The following is a 23765-nucleotide window of genomic DNA, read 5'->3' as shown; positions in this document are numbered from 1 at the left end:
AAAAATTTTGTTGAGTATGTTTGCATCTATGTTCATCAGTGATATTGGCCTATAGTTTTCTTTTTTTGTGTTGTCTTTGTCTGGTTTTGGTATCAGGGTGATGGTGGCCTCATAGAATGAATTTGAAAGTGTTCCTTCCTCTGCAGTTTTTTGAAAGAGTTTTAGAAGGATAGGCATTAGCTCTTCTCTAAATGTTGGATGGGATTCTCCTGTGAAGCCATCTGGTCCTGGGCTTTTGTTTTTTTGGGAGATTTTTGATCACAGCTTCAATTTCAGTGCTTTTAATTGGGTTGTTCATAATTTCTATTTCTTCCTGGTTCAGTCTTGGAAGATTGAACTTTTCTAAGAATCTGTCCATTTCTTCCAGGGTATCTATTTTATTGCCATATAGTTCTTCATAATAGTCTCTTATAATCCTTTGTATTTCTGCATTGTCTGTTGTAACCTCTCCTTTTTCATTTCTAATTTTGTTGATTTGATTCTTCTTTTTTTCTTGATGAGTCTGGCTAAAGGTTTGTCAATTTTGTTTATCTTGTCAAAGAACCAGTTTTTAGTTTTATTAATCTTTACTATTGTTTCTTTCATTTCTTTTTCATTTATTTCTACTCATATCTTTATGATTTCTTTCCTTCTACTAATTTTGGGGTGTTTTTTTGTTCTTTTTCCCGTTGTTTTAGGTGTAAAGTTAGGTTGTCTATTCAATGTTTTTCTTGTTTCTTGAGGTAGGATTGTATTCCCTCTTAGAACTGCTTTTGCTGCATCCCATAGGTTTTGAGTTGTCGTGTTTTCATTGTCATTTGTTTCTAGCAAGTTTTTTATTTCCCTTTTGATTTCTTCAGTAACCTGTTGATTATTTAGAAACGTGTTGTTTAATCTCCATGTGTTTGTGTTTCTTACAGTTTTTTTTCTTGTAATTGATATCTAGTCTCATAGCTTTGTGGTCAGAGAAGATGCTTGATATGATTTCAGTTTTCTTAAATTTACTGAGGTTCGATTTGTGACCCAAAATGTGGTCTTTCCTGGAGAATGTTCCATGTGCACTTGAGAAGAAGGTGTATTCTTCTGCATTTGGATGCATTTGATATCCTGAAGATATCAATGAGATCCATCTCATCTAATGTATCATTTAAGACTTGTGTTTCCTTATTAATTTTCTGTTTTGATGATCTGTCCATTGGTGTGAGTGGGGTGTTAAAGTCTCCTACTATTATTGTGTTACTGTCAATTTCTCCTTTTATGTCTGTTAGTGTTTGTCTTATGTATTGAGGTGCTCCTATGTTGAACAAGCAGGTTCTTTCTGAGTGTATGGGAAGGCGGACAGCAGACTGCCCTCATTGATATACTTTATTTCTAATACTTTTGCATGTACTTGCTGCTTCTTATAATCACTTAAGAAAAATTGTTTTTATATGGCTGGAACTATGTAATTGGATTTGGCGATAACAAGCCACCACCAAATTTTCACTTGCATCTCACGTTCATTGAATGCCTGAGCTGCAGCATCTTTCCTGAGGCCGAAGGACTTTTACCAGTGATGTCTTAAAACTAACCCTTACATTTCTCAGAGCATATCAGTTTGGTTTCTTGATCAGCAGATTCCAATAACAAACTGCTATTTTGTCTGCAGGCAGCTATTGGTTGTTACAAATCCTGCTCTATTGGCATTTTGGTGTACAAAGGACAGTAGGGACTTCTCTTTTATCCAAGCGTCCTTTTAAACATATAATAGTTGTCACTCCATTTTATTTCAACATGTTCTAAATATTTGACAAGGCAGTTCCCCAGATCTCCTGTATATCACGTAATTTGTCTTTTGCTGATAAAGATTTTCATTCTGAATTTCATCTAGAATCTTAATTATGATCAAATATGAACAACAAATCCAAAATACCGTGACTTGCTTGTGTTACTGGTAGTCTGACTGAATCATGCTGACTGGCTGTGGTGCCACTTTAATCACACAGTCATTGACCACATAGGAGTGCAAGACACCAGAAACATGTCCACACTTATATTTCACCTTGTCTTCTCACCACACCTGTGAAGTAAATGCAGAAGGGGGCTGTTAGCACCTCATTTGTATAGATGGGAGAAATCAAACCTGTAGAAGGAATCAACCTGCCTAAAGTCTTAGAGTGAATTGATAAAAGAGCTTGATATAGTATTTAACCTTCCTGAATTTGGAGTTCTAAATATAGTCACCCCCTGATGAAGATACTTTTAGGCAGCATTGAAGAAGAAAGAAAAGAGAACTATTTTAATGTATGCAGTAGGACTGGCAAAGAGGTTTAGCTAATTATCAAAGGCTTATGACAAGGTGGAAGTCCTCCTTCTGTCCCTTTCGTTACCATGGATTCACACAGCGTCCCACGGGCCAGAGGGGGAAAGTACAGTAAAGGCTTAGGAGGGTGGAAGTGCCAGGCCACCATCAGGGCATCATCAAGAGGGACCATTTATAATCCATAGCAAGTCTGCTAGTTAGTTCCATCAGCCTAGTTCATAGAACTAAATGTGTCATTTAAATTGAGTTTAATTTGAAGTCTAGTCAATAAAGAGATTTCATTTGGAAGCAGTCTCCTAACATACATCTGCATAAAAGGCCCTAGATAATTGAGGCCTGAAATGTGAAAAAAGAAAAGAGAGAGAAAACGCTGTGACATGTCTTCAGATGTCCGAAGTAGGCTGTTAGACCTGCCCACAGTCAGGGACTGGTTTCCAGCATGGCTGCAGTCCCAGCCCCACCTGCCTGGAGACCAGCTGCATCCTGTGTTGCCCCTGGCTTCCAAGGGTAGCTGGTTCTTCTCCAAAGGGCTGCTTCACCTTTGTGTTTTCTCCCCCAGAATCCCGCCGCATTCTGCTTCCTGTGGTTCTCCATCACATCCACCTTCACCTGAGGCAGCAGAAGGAGCTGCTTATCTGCTCAGGGATTCTCGGCAGCATCTTCTCCATCGTCAAGACCAGCTCTCTGGTAGTGACCCTAGACCTGTGCCACCCCCGGCCCTAAGCTCTGTCCCCGTCCTGTGTCAGTTTAGCCAAAGGCAGACCAACAAAGATCATTTTGTTCACTTCCCAGTCAGAGAAGCTTTCATCAGTGACAGGAAGGTGCCCAAGTGAATGGAGGCCTGCCTATGTGTGCCCAGCAGGCTTTTCAACACAACACAGTCTTGCTATTTAAAAAAACAAAAAACAAAAAAAGTACTGCTGTAAATACACCCAGAAACATAGTCATCTGTAGTACCAGAAAACCCCATCCCATGCTGCTTGCTCTGTTTCTATCAAAAGACATTACTTCTGTATTCCTGGGAGTGTTCTGTGGATACTCAGGCACGAACGAGCACAAGGAGGCAGGCCCAGGCTGAGAGGCAGCTTGCTCATTCAGGCTTTTCTGTCAGCTTCCTGGCAGCTTGATTCCACCCATATGGTATTCCTATACCACACCAGATGAGACAGGGTGTACGAGCGATACATGTTGCCCACAATAGTTCTCAGCCTCATGGGATGCTGGAGTGGTACTTCAGGGCTCAGGTTTCAGCTGGTAGTGCTTTTGCCTATTTTCTTTCTTCTTTATTTTTAGTTTTTTAGAAGAGACCCATCTTAGAAGGGAGGGGAGATAAGGAAGGCAGAAAAACATGTATCAGGCAAGAATAAGGGTAGGAATTTATTTTAATTATCTTTGTGTTATATGTTTATACTATGGAAGAAATGAGTATTTCTTTTAGAAAACTTGAAAACTTTAGGAAAGTATAAACAAATTTAAAATAAGACTGAGTCTTTATTTACACAATCTTTCCAAGTTGAGATAAGGTTTCTGGAGAATAAAATTTCAAGTGCATTTAAAATAAATACCAGGAACCAAGTGATACAAACATAGGAGGTTACATTGTCTGTGAAGATGGCATGGGAGAGGTGCAGAGAAGAAAAAATGTGCTTGGTTTGAACAGGATGCAAGGACTCAATAGGGTGCTCTGGTATCTGGTATCCAGACTTAAAGGACCATCTGGTGATAGTGGCCCACCTTGGCAGAGTGACTACAATGGCTGTAGTGGCCCTTTTGTTTGCTCTTGGCTCCAGGCAAGGCCTGGCAGCTCTCCTTCCCACCAAGCCTCAGTGAAGCAACACCAGGCACATAAGGTGTACTGGTGACCCGGGGTCAGCTTGAGGGGATGGGAGGCTGGTTACTAAAGGAAAGAGATAAATTGCAGGGGAAAAGCAAGGGGAGGGGAAGGATGAAAAAGGAATGGGAACAAGTGAAAATCTGAAGGAAGTGATCTGGTTGTATTTGTGGGGTTAGAGACTAACCCCACAGCTACTCAAAGAGCCATCACAGGTTTTAAAAGCATTATAATTAGTTCAACAACTGAGGAAGAAGACTGTGGTCCCAAGAGCCTTTCAAATCTTTCTTGAGGAATGGGACTCAGTAAAATTACGTTGAATGGATAGCTGGCCGGGGGTGGGGGGATGGATGAAATTTAAGCTCCACTAAAGCAGAGATCTTACCTTTCTTGATCACTTGTGTATGCTCAGGTTTTCAAACAGTTACTGGCCCATGGTAGATACTTAGTGAATGGTGGGTTGATAGATGGATGGACATTTGGACCAGTAATAGTATAAAGGGACTGGAGAAGAGGCAATGGGAATCTCTTTGTGAGATCATGAAAATCAGGCTGTAGGATATGGATTGCATGTGAGAGGTCTAGAAAAAGATAGCACAGACTCTTCCTAAAGTCAGAACTTGCTGACTGGGAAGCAACCCTCAATGAGGAAGCGTGCTCCATTATTTTTGTGAGGCTGCCTAAGAAGGAAACACCGAGACCAGGGTCTTTCTGGTGGACCAAGGAATGTGAGCAGGAATGCCAAGGAGCTAGAGGGAGCATGTCTGGGCAGCAGTCAGGCTTGGCAGAGAGTGAGGTCACGCACAGAGAAAATGGTCCTGAGGAAGACTGAGATACTTCTGTGTGCATTAGCAGTAGGGAAGGTGCTGCCTGCACACCCTGTGGTGTGAACTCTACCATTTTCTCAGAGTGTTAGTCAGCAGTGCTGTGCTCTCTCCTAACTATTCTAGGAAAATCAAGAAGACATTTAACTTAGGATCTTCGTTTCGTCCTTGTGTATCAAGACTAATGTATCTGCCTGAGGTTCAGAATTGCAGGTGTCAGGGTGTTGCTGTGTTAGGCTCAGTCTCCAGCCCCCAAACCAGGGCAACAGCAGCAGGTGTGCCTCCCCTCCTCGCAGAGCTGTTGTTCCAGGTTCCTTGACACTGCATGCCAGTGAGGCTGGGGGCTCGGTGTTGAGAGTTAAGTCAGAAGACGGCTCCTGACCGTGGCTGATTTAGTAAGTACTGCCCACTGCACTTCAGCCAGCCTGGCGCTAACGCTGTGCTCTCTTGCTGCTCGCTCCAGGAGGCAGATGTGATGGAGGAGGTAGAAATGATGGTGGAAAGCCTCTTGGACGTGCTCTTACAGACTCTGCTCACCATCATGAGCAAATCGCACGCTCAGGAGGCGGTAAGAGGGCAGCGGTGCCCGCAGTGCACAGCGGAGATCACTGTTAGTAACTAACATTCAGGTTTTCTTGCTTTCTTTTCTAACCCGGGGCTCCTCCACATAGAACCTCATCTCACATCACACCACCCTCATCTCAGCTTCCCTCCCTGCATGGTTGTCCGCATGCTGCCCTTTTCCCCTCTCCAGCTGGACTCCATCTCCACTCTAGGTTCATACTCAGAGGAGTGTACTTAGGGACAGACCCAGGGATGCTTCCTGTCCTGTTTTCCTGTACACAGTCTCCACTGGCTTTTGCCTTTGAGCCAGGTCTCTTTCTGTAATATGGAATAAAGTAGAGAATGAAGGTGACAGCTGTCGACTGTTCCTTCTAGGAGCAGGCTCTCGCCAGTGATGTGTGCACCACAGTAATTTTCTCCCAGTCTGCTTCTACCTACAGATTAGTTGCTTTTGGCCACAGTTCAGTTCAGTCCCTCACAGTATTTGTATCTAAATGTCGAGCATCAGGGAAAACATGATGGTGTAGAATGGCACTGGCATTGTTGGACATTGGTCTCCCATGATCTAACTAGGAGAGAAACAGACTGGGAGAGCCTTGCAGGAGAGGCAGAGAGACACCCCCCAGCCCCCGCTGCTCCTATGCAGTGTGCACTTCCTAGCCCTGATGTTGGGACATGATAAACAGCTTGCTGGGGATCTTCCTGTTGGCAGGTGGGAGACTACAGTGATCCCTTTGTAGAAAAGCTCCTGTGGGAGCAAGTCAAGCTCCAGCACATTAGGGAGAGCAGAGAGCAGATGTGTTCTAGAGCATATGGGCTTGGAAAGAATGTCTGCTCCCTTAGGAACTCCTATGCAAGACACTCTCACTATAGGTAAGAACATATGTTCCCTGGCGTGTCCTGGTAGCCCATCCTTCTAACAAGCAATGACACAGTGCTGGCTTGGGCCAGACCCTGCTTTATCCACTTTATAAACAGTAACTCACTAGCAATACTAAAGAAGTGATTTATTTCATATACATCTAATGAAGATAACAACAGTTTATTGAGCACTTCTTTACGTGCTGGCCTTTTTACTTAAATGCTCTATGTACATTAATGCATCTGATTCTCAAAACAAATTATGGCTTATGTCCATTTCTTCAGATAAAACTGAGGTTCATGTACCTATTATATATTTTGCATACATATATGTCTAATAATTTCATGAGTCGCAAAAGGATTTGAGAGACTAAAAAAGAGTTGTCATAGTCCCACAAACTTAAAAACATTTGAAAACTGCCCATATGAAGTCATTTTTCCTCCGTCTCTTCTGAGGAGGCAGCCTTGTAAGAGGAAACCATGCTCAGCAGCCCCATGACAGAAGTTTCCAAGAGATGGTAAAAGTCTTTGAAGTCTTAAGCCAGGGTTTTCATCTGCATACCCCAGTTGGAACCTGAAGAAATTTTAAAGACTCATTTTTTTTTTAATCTTTAAATTTTTACTTAGAGCCATTATTAGCTCATCTTCTCAGAAAGGTCAGTTTTGACTCCTCTGCTTTCCCGAGGGTCATGTTGATCTATTGTGTTCCATCTCCAGCAATCACATGTCAGCTCTGGGAGTTCCCAGAGGAGATCCTTGTAGAAAGACTGCTCCAGCCCAGCAGGATGGGCAGAGTCCAAATTCTGTCCAGAGAAGTCTGAGCTCCCTGTTCCCAGGGGCCCCTCCAGACTTTAGTATGGTGCCCTGGCAGCATATAATGACAAAGGACTATGCAGCCGAAAGTTCCCTAGGGAAAAAACTAGAATATCTGTCTCATTTGGCAGTACTTCTTTCTTATGGGCTAAGATTTATCAATTAGCCCCATGCTGCAGCAGTCTTTGGAGAAGGCAATGGCACCCCACTCCAGTACTCTTGCCTGGAAAATCCCATGGATGGAGGAGCCTGGTAGGCTGCAGTCCATGGGGTTGCTAAGAGTCGGACACGACTGAGCAACTTCCCTTTCACGTTTCACTTTCATGCATTGGAGAAGGAAATGGCAACCCACTTCAGTATTCTTGCCTAGAGAATCCCAGGAATGGGGGAGCCTGTTGGGCTGCCGTCTATGGGGTCGCACAGAGTCGGACATGACTGAAGCGACTTAGCAGCAGCAGCAGCAGCAGCAGTCTTATTAAAACTCCCAAGCCCTCCAGGCACCTCTTTAGCAGAAAAGAAAATTCATTTTCAGGGCCAGAGTTGTCACCTTCCCTCCCATGATCATTGGGGCCATCTCAGACCCTTCCTTCTCTCCTTGCCCTCTGTGGATTGGGGGAACACAGCTCTTGTGATTGGCTTTGCTAAGTGTATTTTGTGTTGTTCCCCAGGGCGAGTATGTGTCCTGCCTTCTCTCGCTGCTCCGCCAGATGTGTGACACGCATTACCAGCACCTCCTGGACAACTTCCAGAGCAAAGATGAGCTCAAGGTAGGCCGAGAAACACTGACCTTTCACCTAGGAAAGGAAGCACACGCTAAGACTGCCCAGCAGTTTTTCCCCCTGCCAGTAGAGAAGTACAAGAGGCCTGCCCTGCTGAGAGTGGAAGATTTACGAGCCTCGCTTTATGTATGGCTTCCAGAAGCAGATAGCCAGTGGTATTCCCATACAGCCAGACCCCAGGAACACTGGCAAGTCTTCCCTGACTGATCACAACCCTGTGACCATGTGCCTCTAAGAGACACTTCTCTGGCCATACTGATTATCAGTCAACCAGGACTCTTCCCTCTCTTATAAACACAGCAGTTGAGTTGTAGGTTACCCATGAAATAGGCTTCACTGTTTAATAACTGTAGTAATAATAATAATGACAACTCTTCTTCAGTAAAACATATTTCTGAAAGATTCATATTTGTAGAGAGCAAATACCAACACTGTCCATTGGCTATCACTATGGATCTAGAGCACCGAGGGCAGATAGTCCAGAGAAGTGGGCCCATGGTCCAGATGACAGGAGAGTGTTCCCAAACTGTGAAGGGTATCAGCTGCTGACAGACTCCAAGGGCTTGTGTGTTTGCATTAGACCATGCTACTGAGTTCATCCCTGGATAAAGGAACTGTTGTCAACTTTATGTCTATGCTTTGCCTCCATCCAGAGTCAAGTCACTTGTCAATATTTCATAGTAATACACTATACTGTTTTCCATTTGTCTAATCTTTATTAATCATATGAGTTAATCAGTATCACTAACACTTTAAAGTCTCATTAACACATTAAAGTATCACTAACGCTTTCTGGTGTTTGATCTGGCCTACCTTTCCACAAACGTGGGTCTCTGCAGATTGTTGTCCCTAACTTACTGCGGTGAGGCCAGCCTGTCTTCTCAGAGGGATGAACTTGACAGCCCTTAAAATGAGCCATAAGTTAACCAGGGCCTGGAGCTCATATCCAGGTCAAGCAATGCTTGAGCTGGGGTGTAGAGCTTGAAAATCCAGTCCTGACTGTTCTAGATCATTTTCATCGTATGTGTGTGTGTTTGTGAGAGAGAGAAGGACACTAACCAATTCTCAATCAGAAGCATCATTCCCTTACTTTTTAATTAAATGTTTGTTTTTATCACAGCAGTATGTATATACAATTTTAAAAGCCAAAGCATCTTATAAAGTGTGTAATATAAAACTGGTTCCTTGGCTCAACCTGACCACGTCTACCCACTACTCCCGCAAAGCAGCCACTTTGAACTCTTCTTTTGTTCTTCAAGTAGCTTCTACTGCCATTTAAATTTTTAAAATTTTTAGTTATTGTTTATTTTCTTCTTCCCACAGAAAGTGAGGCTGATTCTCCTGAGTCAGCAAGCCTTTCATTAACCAGTCTTTGCACTGTTCTCATTGTTTTCATGGAGAAGCACATTTTTGGAGATACTTACTCATCTGTCCCTGAAGTGCTTCTCCAGTCCATGTGTTCTTAACACCCAAGAAAACAAGTTCTTACAATCAAGTGCTCAGGGGCCATCCCCCACAGATTGAGACCAGTGGACTCAGTTGTCAGTTGGATGCCATGTCTGCTGGACCTCCTCTGTTTTGGCCTTTAGGCACTGGGCTGAGCAGGTATAGCACTGCATCTCTTCTCCCCAGTTTGGGACTGGCCTGGGGCAGTGGCCAGACCTCACTGCCGTGCAGCCCTCTAAGAGAAAAGCAACTCATGAAGGGAGCCAGAGTATCACCCACTGGTCCCCTCCATTCTCATGATCTAGAGGTCAGAGAACCTGTTGAGGAGGTATGTGCTGCAGTGGTAGAGGTGGCGCCTCACATCAGATTTTCCTCTCGGCCCAGGAATTCCTGTTGAAGATTTTCTGCGTGTTCCGGAACCTGATGAAGATGAGTGTCTTTCCTCGGGACTGGATGGTGATGAGACTTCTTACAAGCAAGTGAGTGTGGAAGGGCCCTGTGCCAGCCTCCATGCAGCTGTCCCCAGAATATTACATGTGAGAGAAGAAGCTAGATGGAAACTTGTCAAGGTCAAAGCTGTAGGGACAGAGAGGAGAGGGTTTAAATGTGAAAGTGTTTGGAAGCGCAGTCAGCAGGACTTTGCCATTTACCAAAGTTCAAGGAGGAGAAATAGTCAAAGATAGTTCAGAAGTAGAGTCTAAGTGCCTGGCAGATGGTGTCATGGTAAGGGTAGGAAAGGAACTTTTATGAATGTGAGCTGTGATACCAGAGGAGGGCTCCTGCTTGAGGAGGGCCTGATCATTGGCCTCTGTTGCTCTGTGGTTTCAGGCAGCATCCCAAGCCCTCCTCTTGACTTGATTTGTGTTTTCTGCCAGACACTGCTCATCCCCCACAGCTAGTGCTAATTACTCACCCAAGACTGTGAGGCTCTGCCCACCTCTGACACTGGCCACAGAATTCACTCCAAGGTTGACCCTGCTTGTCTGCCCCATTCATATTTCTGCCCTATGGTTCTCACTGGCAAAGCGAACAAGTCACGTGGGTGGTAGGGTGCTTGTTGTCGGGTCCCCTTATGCTCAGGAGAAGGCCACTTAGCATCCACTCTCTAGCCTACTGCCTCCTCCCTCTGATCGGCCTTTTACATCGGCATTATGCAGAATGTAGTGAAATTATTTGTGTTAGATTTATTAGCAAGGTGTCAGGATGGTCTTTCTACTCTGTACCTTTTATAATGCTCTTTTTTTTTGAAAACTGCAAACGTTTCATACAGAACAGAAGAATGGTTATAAACAGTGTTGCAGAGATATTTCCTTAAATAGTGGATTTTCCATTTGACCCCCTCTTGTTTCTGTCTCTTAGTTCTACTCAGAGCACTTCAGGCTCTCCAGCCCATTCTGCAGGAGCAAGCCTCTTCTTTCAAGGCTTTTACTTTTCAAATTTATTTGCTGGTAATAAGTCTCTCTAATGCACTGTTTTTGCCTTGCCCCTCTTCTGCACCAGAGCTTAGGTGGTCATTGTTAGGTGTAAGCTCCTTTGCCAGGCATCCAATGCCCTTGGTAATTAAACCCTTACTCGCCTGTCTCACTTCACTTTCTCTCTCCCTTAACCTGTGCTCTTGACTCTAGCAAGCCAGCCTCGCATTAACCCTTAAACATGCCCAAGCAAAAATTGAGAGTGATATTCTAGATCAAAGGCTGAAATCAAATTACTTACACATGAAAATAACAGTATATGATAAAAGTAGAGATTTAATAACTGTAAACCCCTGTTAATCAAGTGGAGTAGTAGAATGATACTCTAAGTCCTCTGTTGGTCATAATACAGGTTCATTTTCCTAAGATTCCCCCAAATACTAGAATCACTCTTTGAACTGGAAGAAGCCTGAAAGAACCATGAAACCTTACTCCCCTCCTTTTATAGGGAAACTGTGGCCAAAGAAAAGTAGTGCCAAGACCAGGTATCAGCAGAGCTTGGTCTAGAACCCACTGGTAGGGCACTTCTCCACAGGGGGTTTTTTGTAGGGTTTGTGCCATGTATTCCTCTCACTTGGGCTTCCAGGTGGCTCAGGGCTAAAGAATCCACCTGCCAATGCGGGAGACATGGGTTCTATCTCTGGGTTGGGAGGATCCCCTGGAGAAGGAAATGGCAGCCCCCTCCAGTATTCTTGCCTGGGAAATCCCATAGGGAGAGGAGCCTGGTGGGCTACGGTCCATGGGGTCGCAAAGAGTCGGACACAACTGAGCACGCACGCACATCCTTCTCCCTTAAAGTCACATCTTACACGAGAGCTACTTGTACTCAGGAAGCTTGCACATGGGCCGCAGACCACGGATGCTCAGCTGTAGGGTGCCATTGTCAGTCCTTTAACTCTGCCGACACCTTGTCCTCACTGCAGCATCATAGTCACCACTGTCCAGTACCTGTCTTCTGCGCTGCACAAGAATTTCACAGAGACAGACTTCGACTTTAAGGTAGGAGCTCCTAAGATCCGTCACTATCTTTGTAATAACCATAGAAAGCCAAAAACCAGACTCCCTGTTTTCATTTTTGTTTTTGTTTTACTTAAAACAGCTGTTTTATTTTGCTCACAGGTTTGCAGGTCAGGAATTTGAGAAGGATTCAGCTAAGTGTCTGATAGGTGGCTGGAGGCTTTCTTAATCTGTTCATAGTATCAAACAGCTTCCAGGCTTGATAATGATTAGAGTATAACCTAAGAAACCCCTGTTGGAGATGCTGGGAGCTAGAAACCCATGAGTTTGTTTTCCAGTCCAGAATCAACACTGTTGGTTTCAGAGAAGTCAAGAAAGCAGGGGAAAGTCCTGTTTGCAAAGATATTTTCTAAAAATCAAGATCTTAACACTGAAATGAATTCTGTGCTACATGCATATATTTAGAATCTCTCCTTGCAAGGTTAAGAACTCAGGCTGTCACATATTTCCTCTTTCTCTCTCTCTCTAGGTGTGGAATTCTTATTTTAGCCTGGCAGTTCTGTTCATAAATCAGCCAAGCCTTCAGCTAGAAATCATTACTTCCACCAAGAGGAAGAAGATTCTAGATAAGTAAGACATATGTCTCTTATTCATCTTCCTACATGTGCCCAGATGGGGTTATGTTTCCAGGAGGGGCTCCTAGAGACATCCACAAGGTTCTCATTGAGGTGGCTTCCCAAGGAGCCAAGTGTAAGAGCTCAACTGAGAGCAAAATGACTTTGTCTTTTGGAAAGCGCTAGAAACAGAGCTGAAATGCTGGCCTCCTGTCTTCCTGAACCTTCTCGTGCTAATAGCTGGTTCCTGTGTTCTATTCCAAGGTACGGGGACATGCGTGTGATGATGGCTTATGAACTCTTCAGCATGTGGCAGAATTTGGGTAGGTCTTTTCTCCACACTCTTCCCTTACACATATTGCATGGCCAAATAAGAAGTTACAAGACTAATTACTTCCCCCAGGTTTTATGAATGTTAATTCAGACCCAAGAGAGCTTCACATATCTTTAGCATAACACCTCAGATGGATGGTATAGTGTAGCACATGTGCACAAAGCCCTTGGCAGGGAGAGTTAAGCTGAGAAATAAGACCCCAGCGATACATATGCACAGACCCTTTTTTGAGAACAAAAGTCAAAAGGAGAAAAAGAAGATGAGGCTGTAAGAATATAATGTCTGAGGCTCTGAGAATATAAGATCCTCTGGGCTGTCCATGTCCCAGTCCAGGTGTCACAGGCTCAGAAGCCCAGTTAGCACATGAGCAAGGGTAGCTGTTCTTTTTAGTAAAGATTGAAACCCTTCATGGGTCTCTGGCATTCAGGCATCCAGACGAGGTTCCCACTGCCAGGTACATGTACGAAGGGAACTGCCGCATCTAGGTGAGACTGATTTTAGTCTCTTTTCTTTCGACAGCTTCTCTTTGCAGCATCTCTAATATCCAGCACTCTGAATCTTGAAATTGTCAGGTTTTGGTGGAATCCTTGGGGTGCCCTGGTAACTAGGTGGGCCGTCCTTTGCTTCTGTCGGCTTCTTAGATAGGCCTGCCTGGATGCCAGAGAAGCCGCTGCTGTTCTTCCCAGTGAGATCTGCTTTCAACTAAGCTCATGACTCTGAAGTCTTAGGAAGGATAGCCATAACATCTCATAGTCCTCCACCAACCATCCTAGTCACAACCCTAGAAGCAGCAAGCAAGATGCAAGGCATTTATGCCAGCCCTGGCGCCTTCCATCCCTGAGTGGGGCTGCATTTCCCCAAACCAGCTCTCTAGCTTCAGTGCTCATACCCTCTGCATCCAGCACTGTCCAGATATAAATGTTCACCCTGAAGTTGATTCTGAAATTCCCAGAAACACAAGGGACCAGCTATACCAAATACCAAGATTGGAATATGCAGAATCTGCCTCCAGGCTAGCTAACACTTGCTCCTTAGATAGGCTTTCAACATGGAAGAATTCAAAAACCATGTCAGATTTCCCCCAAGAAAGCCATTCCTACCTCATTGTTTTTGGTGGAAATGACATTTTCTAGTTCTCAGGAACTGATTTTGCTTGACTGTAACAGTCACTACACAGGCCCACAGTTTGTCTCCGAGTCTCTGAAGGACTGAAAACAGAGCTCTGGAAGATGGTTCACTCTGTTTCACCTTTACAAGGAAGAGAAAAGTTCTGTCCCGTAGTCTTCAAGACTGGCCCTGGATTCTGGGAACATGCCCCAACTGACAGGCTAGTCACAGGGAAATTCATACTACACTCTTCCCGTGGGCAGGCCTCATTAAGAAAATTGAGAGATGAGCCAAACTGGTCTGAATAAATATAGTGCTACAATCAAAAATGCAATGTGAAGGCAAGGGGTGGGATCGGAGGTACACGTACAGAGTCTCTCAGCCAGTCTGTCAAGGTACGGCTGTGCAGGAGGCTCCTGCTAACTCAAGAGAGGGACTCTTAGGCACATTTGAGCACCGATGATGAAGAGGCTTATGGACTTCAGACGTCTAGCAGACCGAACATCCTCATCACTTAAATGCCTCTGGGTACAGGCAGAAACCCCAGGGTCAGTGCATTGTGTTTAAGTAGAAATTGATGAATTTTCCTTGCTGAATAAATACTGTGAACAGACTATGGGAAACTATTGCAGGGTACTCAGAAATCCTATTCTATCTAGAGTAGTGACTCTGCTCCTGAACCTCAGGATGATTTTCAGGTAGTTTGTAGAACCTCCCAGCAAATTCTTTGGAAAGAACTTGTACCTGTTGAATTTTCTTTCAACTGGACTGAGCCAATTTAGTCTGCAAACTCTTAAAAAGCCAAGGGAAGGGAATATCTCAGAAGCCCATAGAGGAGAGCTTTCTGTGTTCTCTGATGCTCCCAGTGAAGGTCAGATCATGTGCTGTGGCCCTACTCGGGAAGCTTCTGTGGCTGGAGCATATACTTCTATCTGCTGGGTTGTGTTGTGCAGGTGAACATAAGATCCACTTCATTCCGGGAATGATTGGCCCGTTCCTGGGTGTGACACTAGTCCCACAGCCTGAAGTGCGGAATATCATGATTCCCATCTTTCACGACATGATGGACTGGGAGCAGAGGAAAAACGGCAACTTCAAACAGGTGAGACCCCCACCCCCCGCTGGTGGTGTTAGGGTACTCTTCCCTGGAATGGACCCCTTTTACCCTGGCACATGATGCGGATGGCCAAGCTGTAGTTCTAGTGTAGTTCTTGGCCGTCTTGAGTCCCATCCAAGGGTTTCCCTCCCTTGCTGGCCAGAAGTGATTTGTGGATTTTCTTCATGAAGTGCTATCAGAGAAGAATCAGAGGAAAAGAACTGAACATCATGTGAAAGGACTTTTCTGATCAAGGAGAGAGTGACTGAGACTGTTACCTCCCAGCTTCACTCAGAGGGCGGTCCCAGGAGCATGTTGTCTTTTCTCTCTCGAGGTTCCCCAGTGCATATGGTCCAGGCATTTCTATGGCTAGAGCCCAGACCAGAAAACTTATCAGAGCTGAGAACTTCACAGACTCCTGCACAGAGAGGGATAAGTGCTTGGTTTCTGACCACGTGGCTTCAGGCTGTGCCTCTGGGTGGTTCCTCTGCCACCCCTAAAGTGGAGGAGAGGGCCCCTGCCCTTGTATCTGTAGCTCCAAGGAATAGGACTAGGAACAACAGATAGAAAACAGTGATGGTAATACCAGTTTTAGCCAATAAAAGGAATAACTTGCTCGCAAAAAGTGATTTGCTATAAGCTGGCCTGGTTTCAGAGATGCGGAACTCCTCTCTGTTGGTGGTTCTCAAACAGAAGCTCCCTGGAGTCCTCTAGGGAAGAGTTCTCTGTTGCCTTGGGGACTGTAATCACTCCCCTCTAAGCTCCCTCCCAACTCTGTGATTCTGGGAAGAACCAGTGGTCTTAGAGTGAGTGATTCTAACACTGAGAACAGACAAGGCAAACAGTAATTTTTTAATTTTTATTTATGTATTTTTATATTTACAAAGAGTAAAATTCACTCTTTGGGATTTACAGCTCTGTAAATTTTGGCAGACACATGAAAGTCATGTAACCACCATCACAATCAAGATTTTAAAAAACAATTTTAATTCCTAAAATTTCCATCTCGCTACCCCTTTATAGTCAAACCCTTCCCCTGCCTTTAACCTGTGGCAACCATTGGTCTTTTCTCCATCACTGTCATTGTGCCTTTTCCAGAGTGTCATGTAAAGGGAATCATGTAGACTGTAGCCTCTTGAGGCTGACTTCTTTCACTTAGAACAGTATGATTGCCTCAGTTATCTTTGTTGTTATTCAGTCGATCAATCCTGTCCAACTCTTTGCGACCCCTTGGACTGCAGCACACCAGGCTTCCCTGTCCTTCACCATCTCCCAGAGCTTTCTCAAACTCATGCCCATTGAGTCGGTGATGCCATCCAACCATCTTGTCCTCTGTCATCCCTTTCTCTTCCTGCCTTCAATCTTTTGCAGCATCAGGGTTTTTTCTAATGAATTGGCTCTTCACATCAGGTGGCCAAAGTATTGAAGCTTCAGCTTTAGCATCAGTCCTTCCAATGAATATTCAGGACGATCTCCTTTAGGATTGACTGGTTTGATCTCCTTGCAGTCCAAGGACTCTTATGAATCTTCTCCAACACCACCATTCAAAAGCATCAATTCTTTGGTGCTCAGTCTTTTTTATGGTCCAACTTTGTCACTGTTTACACTTTTTCCCCATCTATTTGCCATAAAGTGATGGAACCGGATGCCATGATCTTAGTTTTTTGAATGTTGAGTTTTAAACCAGCTTTTTCACTCTCCCTCCATAAATAAAAATTTCACCTTCATCAAGAGGGTCTTTAATTCCTCTTCACTTTCTGCCATAAGGGTGGTGTCATCTGTATATCTTAATTCCAGCTTGTGCTTCATTCAACTGGTGTTTCACATGATGTACTCTGCATATAAGTTAAATAAGCAGGGTGACAATATACAGACTTGATGTACTCCTTTCCAATTTTGAACCAGTCCGTTGTTCCATGTCCAGTACTAACTGCTGCATCTTGACCTACATAGAGGTTTCACAGGAGGCAGGTAAGGTGGTCTAGTATTCTCATCTCTTTTTAAGAATTTTCCACAATTTGTTGTGATCCATACTCAAAGGCTTTAGCGTAGTCAATGCAGGAGGCAGGTAAGGTGGTCTGGTATTCCCATCTCATTTTAAGAATTTTCCACAGTCAAAGGCTTTATAGTCAATGAAGCAGAAGTAGGTGTTCTTCTGGAAATCTCTTTTTCTCTGATCCAGCGAATATTGGCAATTTGATCTCTGGTTCCTCTGCCTTTTCTAAATCCAGCTTAAACATCTGAAAGTTCTTGATTCATGTACTGTTGAAGCCTTGCTTTTAGAATTTTGAGCATTACTTTGCTAGCATATGAAATGAGTGCAATTGTGCAGTAGTTTGAATGTTCTTTGACATTGCCCTTCTTTGGGATTGGAATGAAAACTGACCTTTTCTTTTCAAGAATATTGGTTTTATAAAATAAAAGTAGCTCCACAGACTTGAAATGTTCAGTATTACCAATTATGACGTTATATTTGAAGACCTTAGCATTTTGTGTAACCTAGAGACATTGATTTTGCATACATTGATCTTTAGTGTCACGTTTTAAATTTCTCAGTTTCTCTTAGTAACTTCTCCCTTTATCAGCACTACAGGGAGTGAGGAAGTACTGTCCCTAAATCCTTCCATCACCAGCTCCTTTGAACTCCTATAGAAGTTCTGACCCTGGAATAGGCCTCAGAACGACCTGAGAGCTTGTAAAAACACACATTGCTGACCCCCCACAACCCCTGAGTTTTTGATCCAGTGGAGCCTGGGAATTTGTCTTTCTAATAAGATCTCTGGTGACTTGCTGCTGCTGGCCAGGGAGCCATTTTGAGAACTCCAGGAAACGGCTGTGCCCATTTTTGCACCGTCGTACCCTCTGCTGCTCCAGGTCCCCTCCCACCTTTGCCCTGTTCTGGAAAGCACAACCTATGCCTGCGTGTGTAAAGAGAGATCCCTACCTGACTTTGCATGACCCCAGGCAAGTCCCTGCTGGTGCCTTTTCTCCTCACAGAGAAAGGCAGACGACCTCAATCCCAAGGACTGCAGTCCTCAGACTTTGTGTGTCTTCCGAAAAGTATATTCAAGCAGCTGACTCGTTAGGCCAAATGTAGATGTACAGCCATCTCCACCCTGGCCGTAGCAGACCGCTATAAAAGGGCCATATTTATTCATCCATTTTCATTTTCCACTGATAGGATTTCAAAAGCCATAATTGCCTTCAATGACTTTTCTAATTCAGTTATTCTTTTACTACTTCATTGCCTTAGGACTCTGGCCTTGTGTAGAATGAGAAAATGCCTTTTGTTATAGCTCATTATTAAATGGAGCCATGCCATTTTTTGTTGATATAAAATATACAAATAATTGCACAGGACCACATTTCAAAGGTTAATGAGCAATTTAAAAGATTTTTTTTTTATCTTATATCACTTTAAAAGTAATTTCTCACTTAAGAGTAAATGCATTGAGGCCTATTAGGAAAGTGACTGAGCACTGTTGAAAGCCTTGCAAATTAGTGGGTTAGGAATGGACGCAGTGTTGCTCCTCACAGTTTAGGAATCAAGTAACAAGTGCAGGGGCCCCCAGTGACAAGGCAGCTGCAGGGGCAGCAGCAGTCCAAGGGCTCTAGGTCCTGTGAGGACAAAGAATGGAGCCTTTTCTCCTCAAGGACAATCTCTGAAGGAAACCCATCTCCCTCAGTGCAAACGAATGTCAGCCATTAAGGTGAGGACCAGCCCCCAGCAAGCGTCCTTTGTGACTAGCTGACGGAGGGTAAAGTTCTAACCAAATATGTCTTGGAAAATAGATGGGGAAACAGTGGAAACAGTGTCAGACTTTATTTTGGGGGGCTCCAAAATCACTGCAGATGGTGACTGCAGCCATGAAATTAAAAGATGCTTACTCCTTGGAAGAAAAGTTATGACCAACCTAGATAGCATATTCAAAAGCAGAGACATTACTTTGCCAACAAAGGTCCGTCTAGTCAAGGCTATGGTTTTTCCAGTGGTCATGTATGGATGTGAGAGTTGAACTGTGAAGAAAGCTGAGCACCGAAGAATTGATGCTTTTGAACTGTGGTGTTGGAGAAGACTCTTGAGAGTCCCTTGGGCTGCAAGGAGATCCAACCAGTCCGTTCTGAAGGAGATCAGCCCTGGGATTTCTTTGGAGGGAATGATGCTGAAGCTGAAACTCTAGTACTTGGCCACCCCATGCGAAGAGTTGACTCATTGGAAAAGACTCTGATGCTGGGAGGGATTGGGGGCAGGAGGAGAAGGGGATGACAGAGGATGAGATGGCTAGATGGCATCACAGACTCGATGGACCTGAGTCTGAGTGAAATCTGGGAGTTGGTGATGGACAGGGAAGCCTGGTATGCTGCAATTCATGGGGTCGCAAAGAGACACGACTGAGCGACTGAACTGATGTCTTATACATACAAATTCTCTTGAATGAGAATTTTTAAGAAAGAAAAGCAACACTTGACAAAGGCGTCTTTTGGATCCAAAATAGGAAAAGAGTATCTGAGATGTACGTGTAAGTTCCAGCTCTTACTTAAACCCCCAGAGTGGGATCCCTTCCTGATGGGGGGAGACAGGGTGGCCTCCCGGTGCTGTAGGTGAGATCCCACCTTCTCCAGGATTTCTTTGGTACAAGAACAAAAGCAGGAAGCAGTTCCCCAGTGTCCTCACCCATCACAAAAGGCTGGATTTCGCATCCTTCTCCTGAGCTCATTTCGGGTTTACAAAATCTCTGCTTCCCTCTAGGTGGAGGCCGAGCTGATTGACAAGCTGGACAGCATGGTGTCAGAAGGGAAAGGCGATGAGAGCTACAGGGAGCTCTTCGGCCTGCTGTAAGCTGCTTCAGCCCGAGGCACCCCACGTTGGAGTAGAGGGTGAAGTGGGCTAATGAAGGGTAGGGGTGCAGCCTGTTCTGGGCAGGCTTCAGAGCGTGGGTATCAGGAGAGACCCAGGTTGTTGCTGGTGGTAGCAATGCTCACCTTCTGTCAACAAGAAAGAGACTTCATGACAGCAGGCTCTCTCAGGGATTATCGTAGTTAACTGAAAGATGTAGACACAGATAGTAACTCTGAGCTCTTGGGTTTGCCAATAGGAAGAGGATCATCATATGTCTTCATACCATGTACTGTATCCTAGTTGGGCAAACAGCTCATGGGGACTCAATGAGGGCTCAGCGCTGGCCTTTCTGAGGAGGGGAAGGGGTTTAAATCTCAGCTTTGTAAGATTGTACAGATGCTACCATCCATTTTGTGATTTAAACAAGTTATACCCCCTTTCCAGACCAGTTTCACTTGTGAAACAGGGTGGCTATACTGACTGAATGTCAGGGGTCCCAGGTCCACCAGTATGGCTTCTGTCCTGAGTTGATGGGGCCACAAAACCTGACAAGACCCAGCTATAGGGCTCAGTCTAAAGGAGGGACATAGGAGAGCCGTGGTCCTCCCACATAGGCAGTAAATTGGGTTTTTTATCTTCCCGAAAAGCAAAATGTGAAGACATTTACAGCTTTAGAGCCCCCTCCCATCTCATTCATTGTTTCTAGCTGTGAGATTTTCTAGCTGTAGCATTCTGAAGATGAGCTCATAACATATTTTCTGTTAATGATACTGTACATTTGCTTAGAATTTTACAGTGGACAAAATATGTTGACATTTCTGATTTAATCCTAACAATACATCTGTGAGGTGGGCACGGCAGAGAGTATCCTGATGAGTAAAAATAATGCAGCTGAGCTTGGAGAGCTGGTGGCATTGCCCTCAGTTGCGTGGCCACTAAGAAGCATGTCTGGGGATACCACCCAGACATTCCAATTTCAAGAGGGGGAAATCTTTCTCCTGTACCCTGTGTATGTAGTTTGTTCCTTGATGAGTCATGGAATAAAATGTGAATTCATTTGAAACTTAAGTAATTTTAATTTGTGAAAACGAATCCATCCTTAGGGTTTCTCTTTTGGCCAGAGATGTTTCTAATTATGGAAATAAGGAAGCGAAGTCTCTTCCTAAGCCACTCACTGATGATTTTACTACAAAGGAAAAAGCACAAAAATAACTTGGAGTTAGTAATTACCTGGCAAAGAAGCGTTTCATAAACTCTTCTGAGTCATGTCTGAGAACTAAAAGCCACTGATAATCGTGGAGCAGCATTTCCCAATTTGTGTTTAGAAGAAGATGTTTGTGTAGGTACACTGGGGGATGTAGATCATGGGCTAATCAGTTTAGAAAAGATTCAGTGAAAGAAAATTAAACAAAGCTCTGTATTATAGAACTTCTCAAAGCCTTCAAAATGCAGAAAGGTGTGAAAAATCTCTTCAGAGGAGGGTGTAGTGATCTACCACTTTCATGCTTGTTTGCTCACAGAACACCTCTTGTCCCCCAGGACAGCAGAGCTCTGTAGAACATAGTTTGGGAAATGTGTACACAGTAGCTTTTCCCACACAGCTCAGAGGTGAGAACCAGTGATCCTGCCATCTTGCTCTAGGAAGATGGGTCACCTGGGAAACCCTCACTGTCTCAGAGGCCCCATCTCAGGTTAGACGCTCTGTGCAGGGAAGACAGTTGGCATCACTATAGCATTAACAACAGTCAGGCTATGGGTGTGAGTCCCCACTGCCGGTCCCTGGCTGAGCGCTGTACTCTAGGGGACTCTCATGACCTCAGGGAGCTGGGGCCAGTGTACAAAGGAGTCAGCAGCAAGACCTGCACCTGGGATCATCAGTGGGAAGGTAGAGGATCTCAGAAGCCAGGTTCTTTGGAGAAGTCAGAGCCTACCTGGAGATAATAGGAGCACGGGCTGACAAGTGAGAAAAGGACCCAGGCATGTAGCTCTTGGCTCTGGCCATTTTCTGTGGAAGTCTCCTGTGACAGTGGAGATGACCAGGTATAACTCTTGGACTCACTCTCTGTCCTTCATGCTGGGCCCTCAAGACTGATTGCAGTCTTACCCTTGGTCTACATGAAAAGGCTGGTCAGCGTGTTTGCTGGGGATGGTTCTGAGCAGTGATAGAGGCGGCCAGCCAGTTGGCAAAGCCAGGTCTCTCCCTCAGTGGACTGGTCCTCAGCTGCTTCCTCAGAACAGCTCTCACAGGGTGTACCCCTACTGGGGCTGGGGCTCTGAAGCTTATCCCTCAGCTCAGGGGCATCCTTAAGAGCTCACACAGGACAATGGAAGACATGTTCATTTGTTGCTGTCCATTCAGTAATTGCTTTATCTTTGCTTTCTGCTGCATGGAGTAGAACCCAGCTGTTTGGGCCCTACCCCAGGTAAGACTGCCATGTGGTAAGTCTGCCATCTCCAGATCCATCACAGGCCCCCTGGGCTCTGGGACCTCACTCTGGTGCCCCTGGGAGGCTCATGAATTGTGCGTTCTGTTTGCTTCTATCAATAGCCTGCTGGAGAAGGTTGAACAGGAAACATGGCGTGAGACCGGCATTTCCTTTGTAACCTCAGTCACCCGCCTCATGGAACGCCTTCTTGACTACAGGTATCTTCTCAGGAACCTACCTGACCTCTTCTCTGGTCACATGCTCTCCCCAGCAGGAGGATCCCCTGACCTTAAAATTGAGACCACGTGACCACAAGAGGCAGGGCTGTTCTGGTGTTGTGTGCTATCACCAGTCATTAGGAATCTCCTGACTGCCAAGGAGGCAGGGGTGAAAGCCTTCTCTCAGGGGTAGGCCAGGGTTTCCTGGGCTTACCCGTGATACATGGGCACATGTACGCTGGAGGTGTCATAGGGACATGTAGCCATCTGACTTTTTCATCCAGAAAAGTCAAGGCTCAGAGAGGTGGGCACAGCAGAGAGGAGGAGAAGGGCTGTCTCCAGAGTGAGAGGGGACCTTAGTACAGACCTTTCTCAGAGCCATCTGGCAGGTGGGCAGAGAAATATCACCCAATACAGAACTGTTGCACTTGTTTGGACTTCCCTGGTGACTCAGCAGTAAAGAATCTCCCTGCAATGCAGAAGACATGGATTGGACCCCTGAGTTGGGAAGATCCCCTGGAGAAGGAAATGGTAACCCAGTCTAATATTCTTGCCTGGAAAATCCCATGGACAGAGGAGCCTGGCAGACTGCAGTCCATGAGGTGGCAAAGAGTCAGACACGACTTAGCAAGTACACAACAACAGAATTGTGACCCAGGAGGACTTTCACTTCTCTTTTCCAGGGCAAGGGGTAATTTTCCCATGCCTCCATTCTTTGTGTAAAATCTGTTTATTTCTGTCCCTTGACCCTGGCCAGGTGTAGATGAGAGGAGGCAGCGTGTGAGCTCAGAGATCTTTATGATATGTGGAGTCTGGGAGTTCACATGTAATCCGTTTTTTCCTGAAAGCCTGCCTTGTCAGTCATATCATGGCTTTTGACTTAGCCTAAAAGGAATACTGCCACTGCCACTGGGGCCTTAGTTGTTCTCTCAGTAGAGTTCAGCTGAGTCAAGAGGGCCTTTGGGGAGGTTACAGGGGAAGGTGATAAGGAATGAGGAGGGATGATAGAGAAACCAGCCCCAAGCAGTGGTTGTCTTCTCTGTGCTGTGTCTCATGCAGATATCAGGAGGGTGCACCTGGGACTCAGGAGGCTTCTTACTGGATTCACAGTCTGGTCCTCATTCTTTCATCTCCTTGTGCTAGGCCACCCCTCCTTGCTAGAGGAGCATGGATTTGATCAGTTCCCACTCTCCTTTGGCAAGGATCCATTCTCAGTGTTCCTGTGTTCTGTGTCTGGCAGGCCAGCCGTGACCCCTCCTGTACCCAAGCCTGTTCAGCAAAAAATACAGCTCAGCCCTGGCT

At 45.0% G+C, this 23765-nt stretch overlaps 1 protein-coding gene across 9 annotated transcripts in view; it reads left to right on the top strand.

Moving 5' to 3' along the window:
• The window catches only part of DOCK3 (dedicator of cytokinesis 3), a 304753-nt gene that overhangs the window by 244292 nt on the left and 36696 nt on the right, over window positions 1-23765 (top strand). For 7 of the 9 annotated variants that reach the window (XM_070359224.1, XM_070359223.1, XM_070359221.1 and 4 more), the window contains 11 exons: window positions 2841-2968; window positions 5400-5504; window positions 7843-7941; window positions 9784-9878; window positions 11795-11870; window positions 12358-12458; window positions 12707-12765; window positions 14837-14985; window positions 19730-19815; window positions 22216-22242; window positions 22368-22463. In XM_070359224.1, coding sequence (XP_070215325.1) covers window positions 2841-2968; window positions 5400-5504; window positions 7843-7941; window positions 9784-9878; window positions 11795-11870; window positions 12358-12458; window positions 12707-12765; window positions 14837-14985; window positions 19730-19815; window positions 22216-22242; window positions 22368-22463 — 1021 coding nt within the window. The remainder of the gene's footprint in view (window positions 1-2840; window positions 2969-5399; window positions 5505-7842; window positions 7942-9783; window positions 9879-11794; window positions 11871-12357; window positions 12459-12706; window positions 12766-14836; window positions 14986-19729; window positions 19816-22215; window positions 22243-22367; window positions 22464-23765) is intronic. The other 2 variants (XM_070359225.1, XM_070359222.1) reach the window with 2 other exon arrangements.

Source organism: Bos mutus, chromosome 22 (genome assembly GCF_027580195.1).
Source record: "Bos mutus isolate GX-2022 chromosome 22, NWIPB_WYAK_1.1, whole genome shotgun sequence".
Classification (NCBI taxonomy): domain Eukaryota; kingdom Metazoa; phylum Chordata; class Mammalia; order Artiodactyla; family Bovidae; genus Bos; species Bos mutus.
The sequence above is the reverse complement of the archived record's forward strand: the minus strand, read 5'-3'. Positions and strand labels throughout refer to the sequence as shown.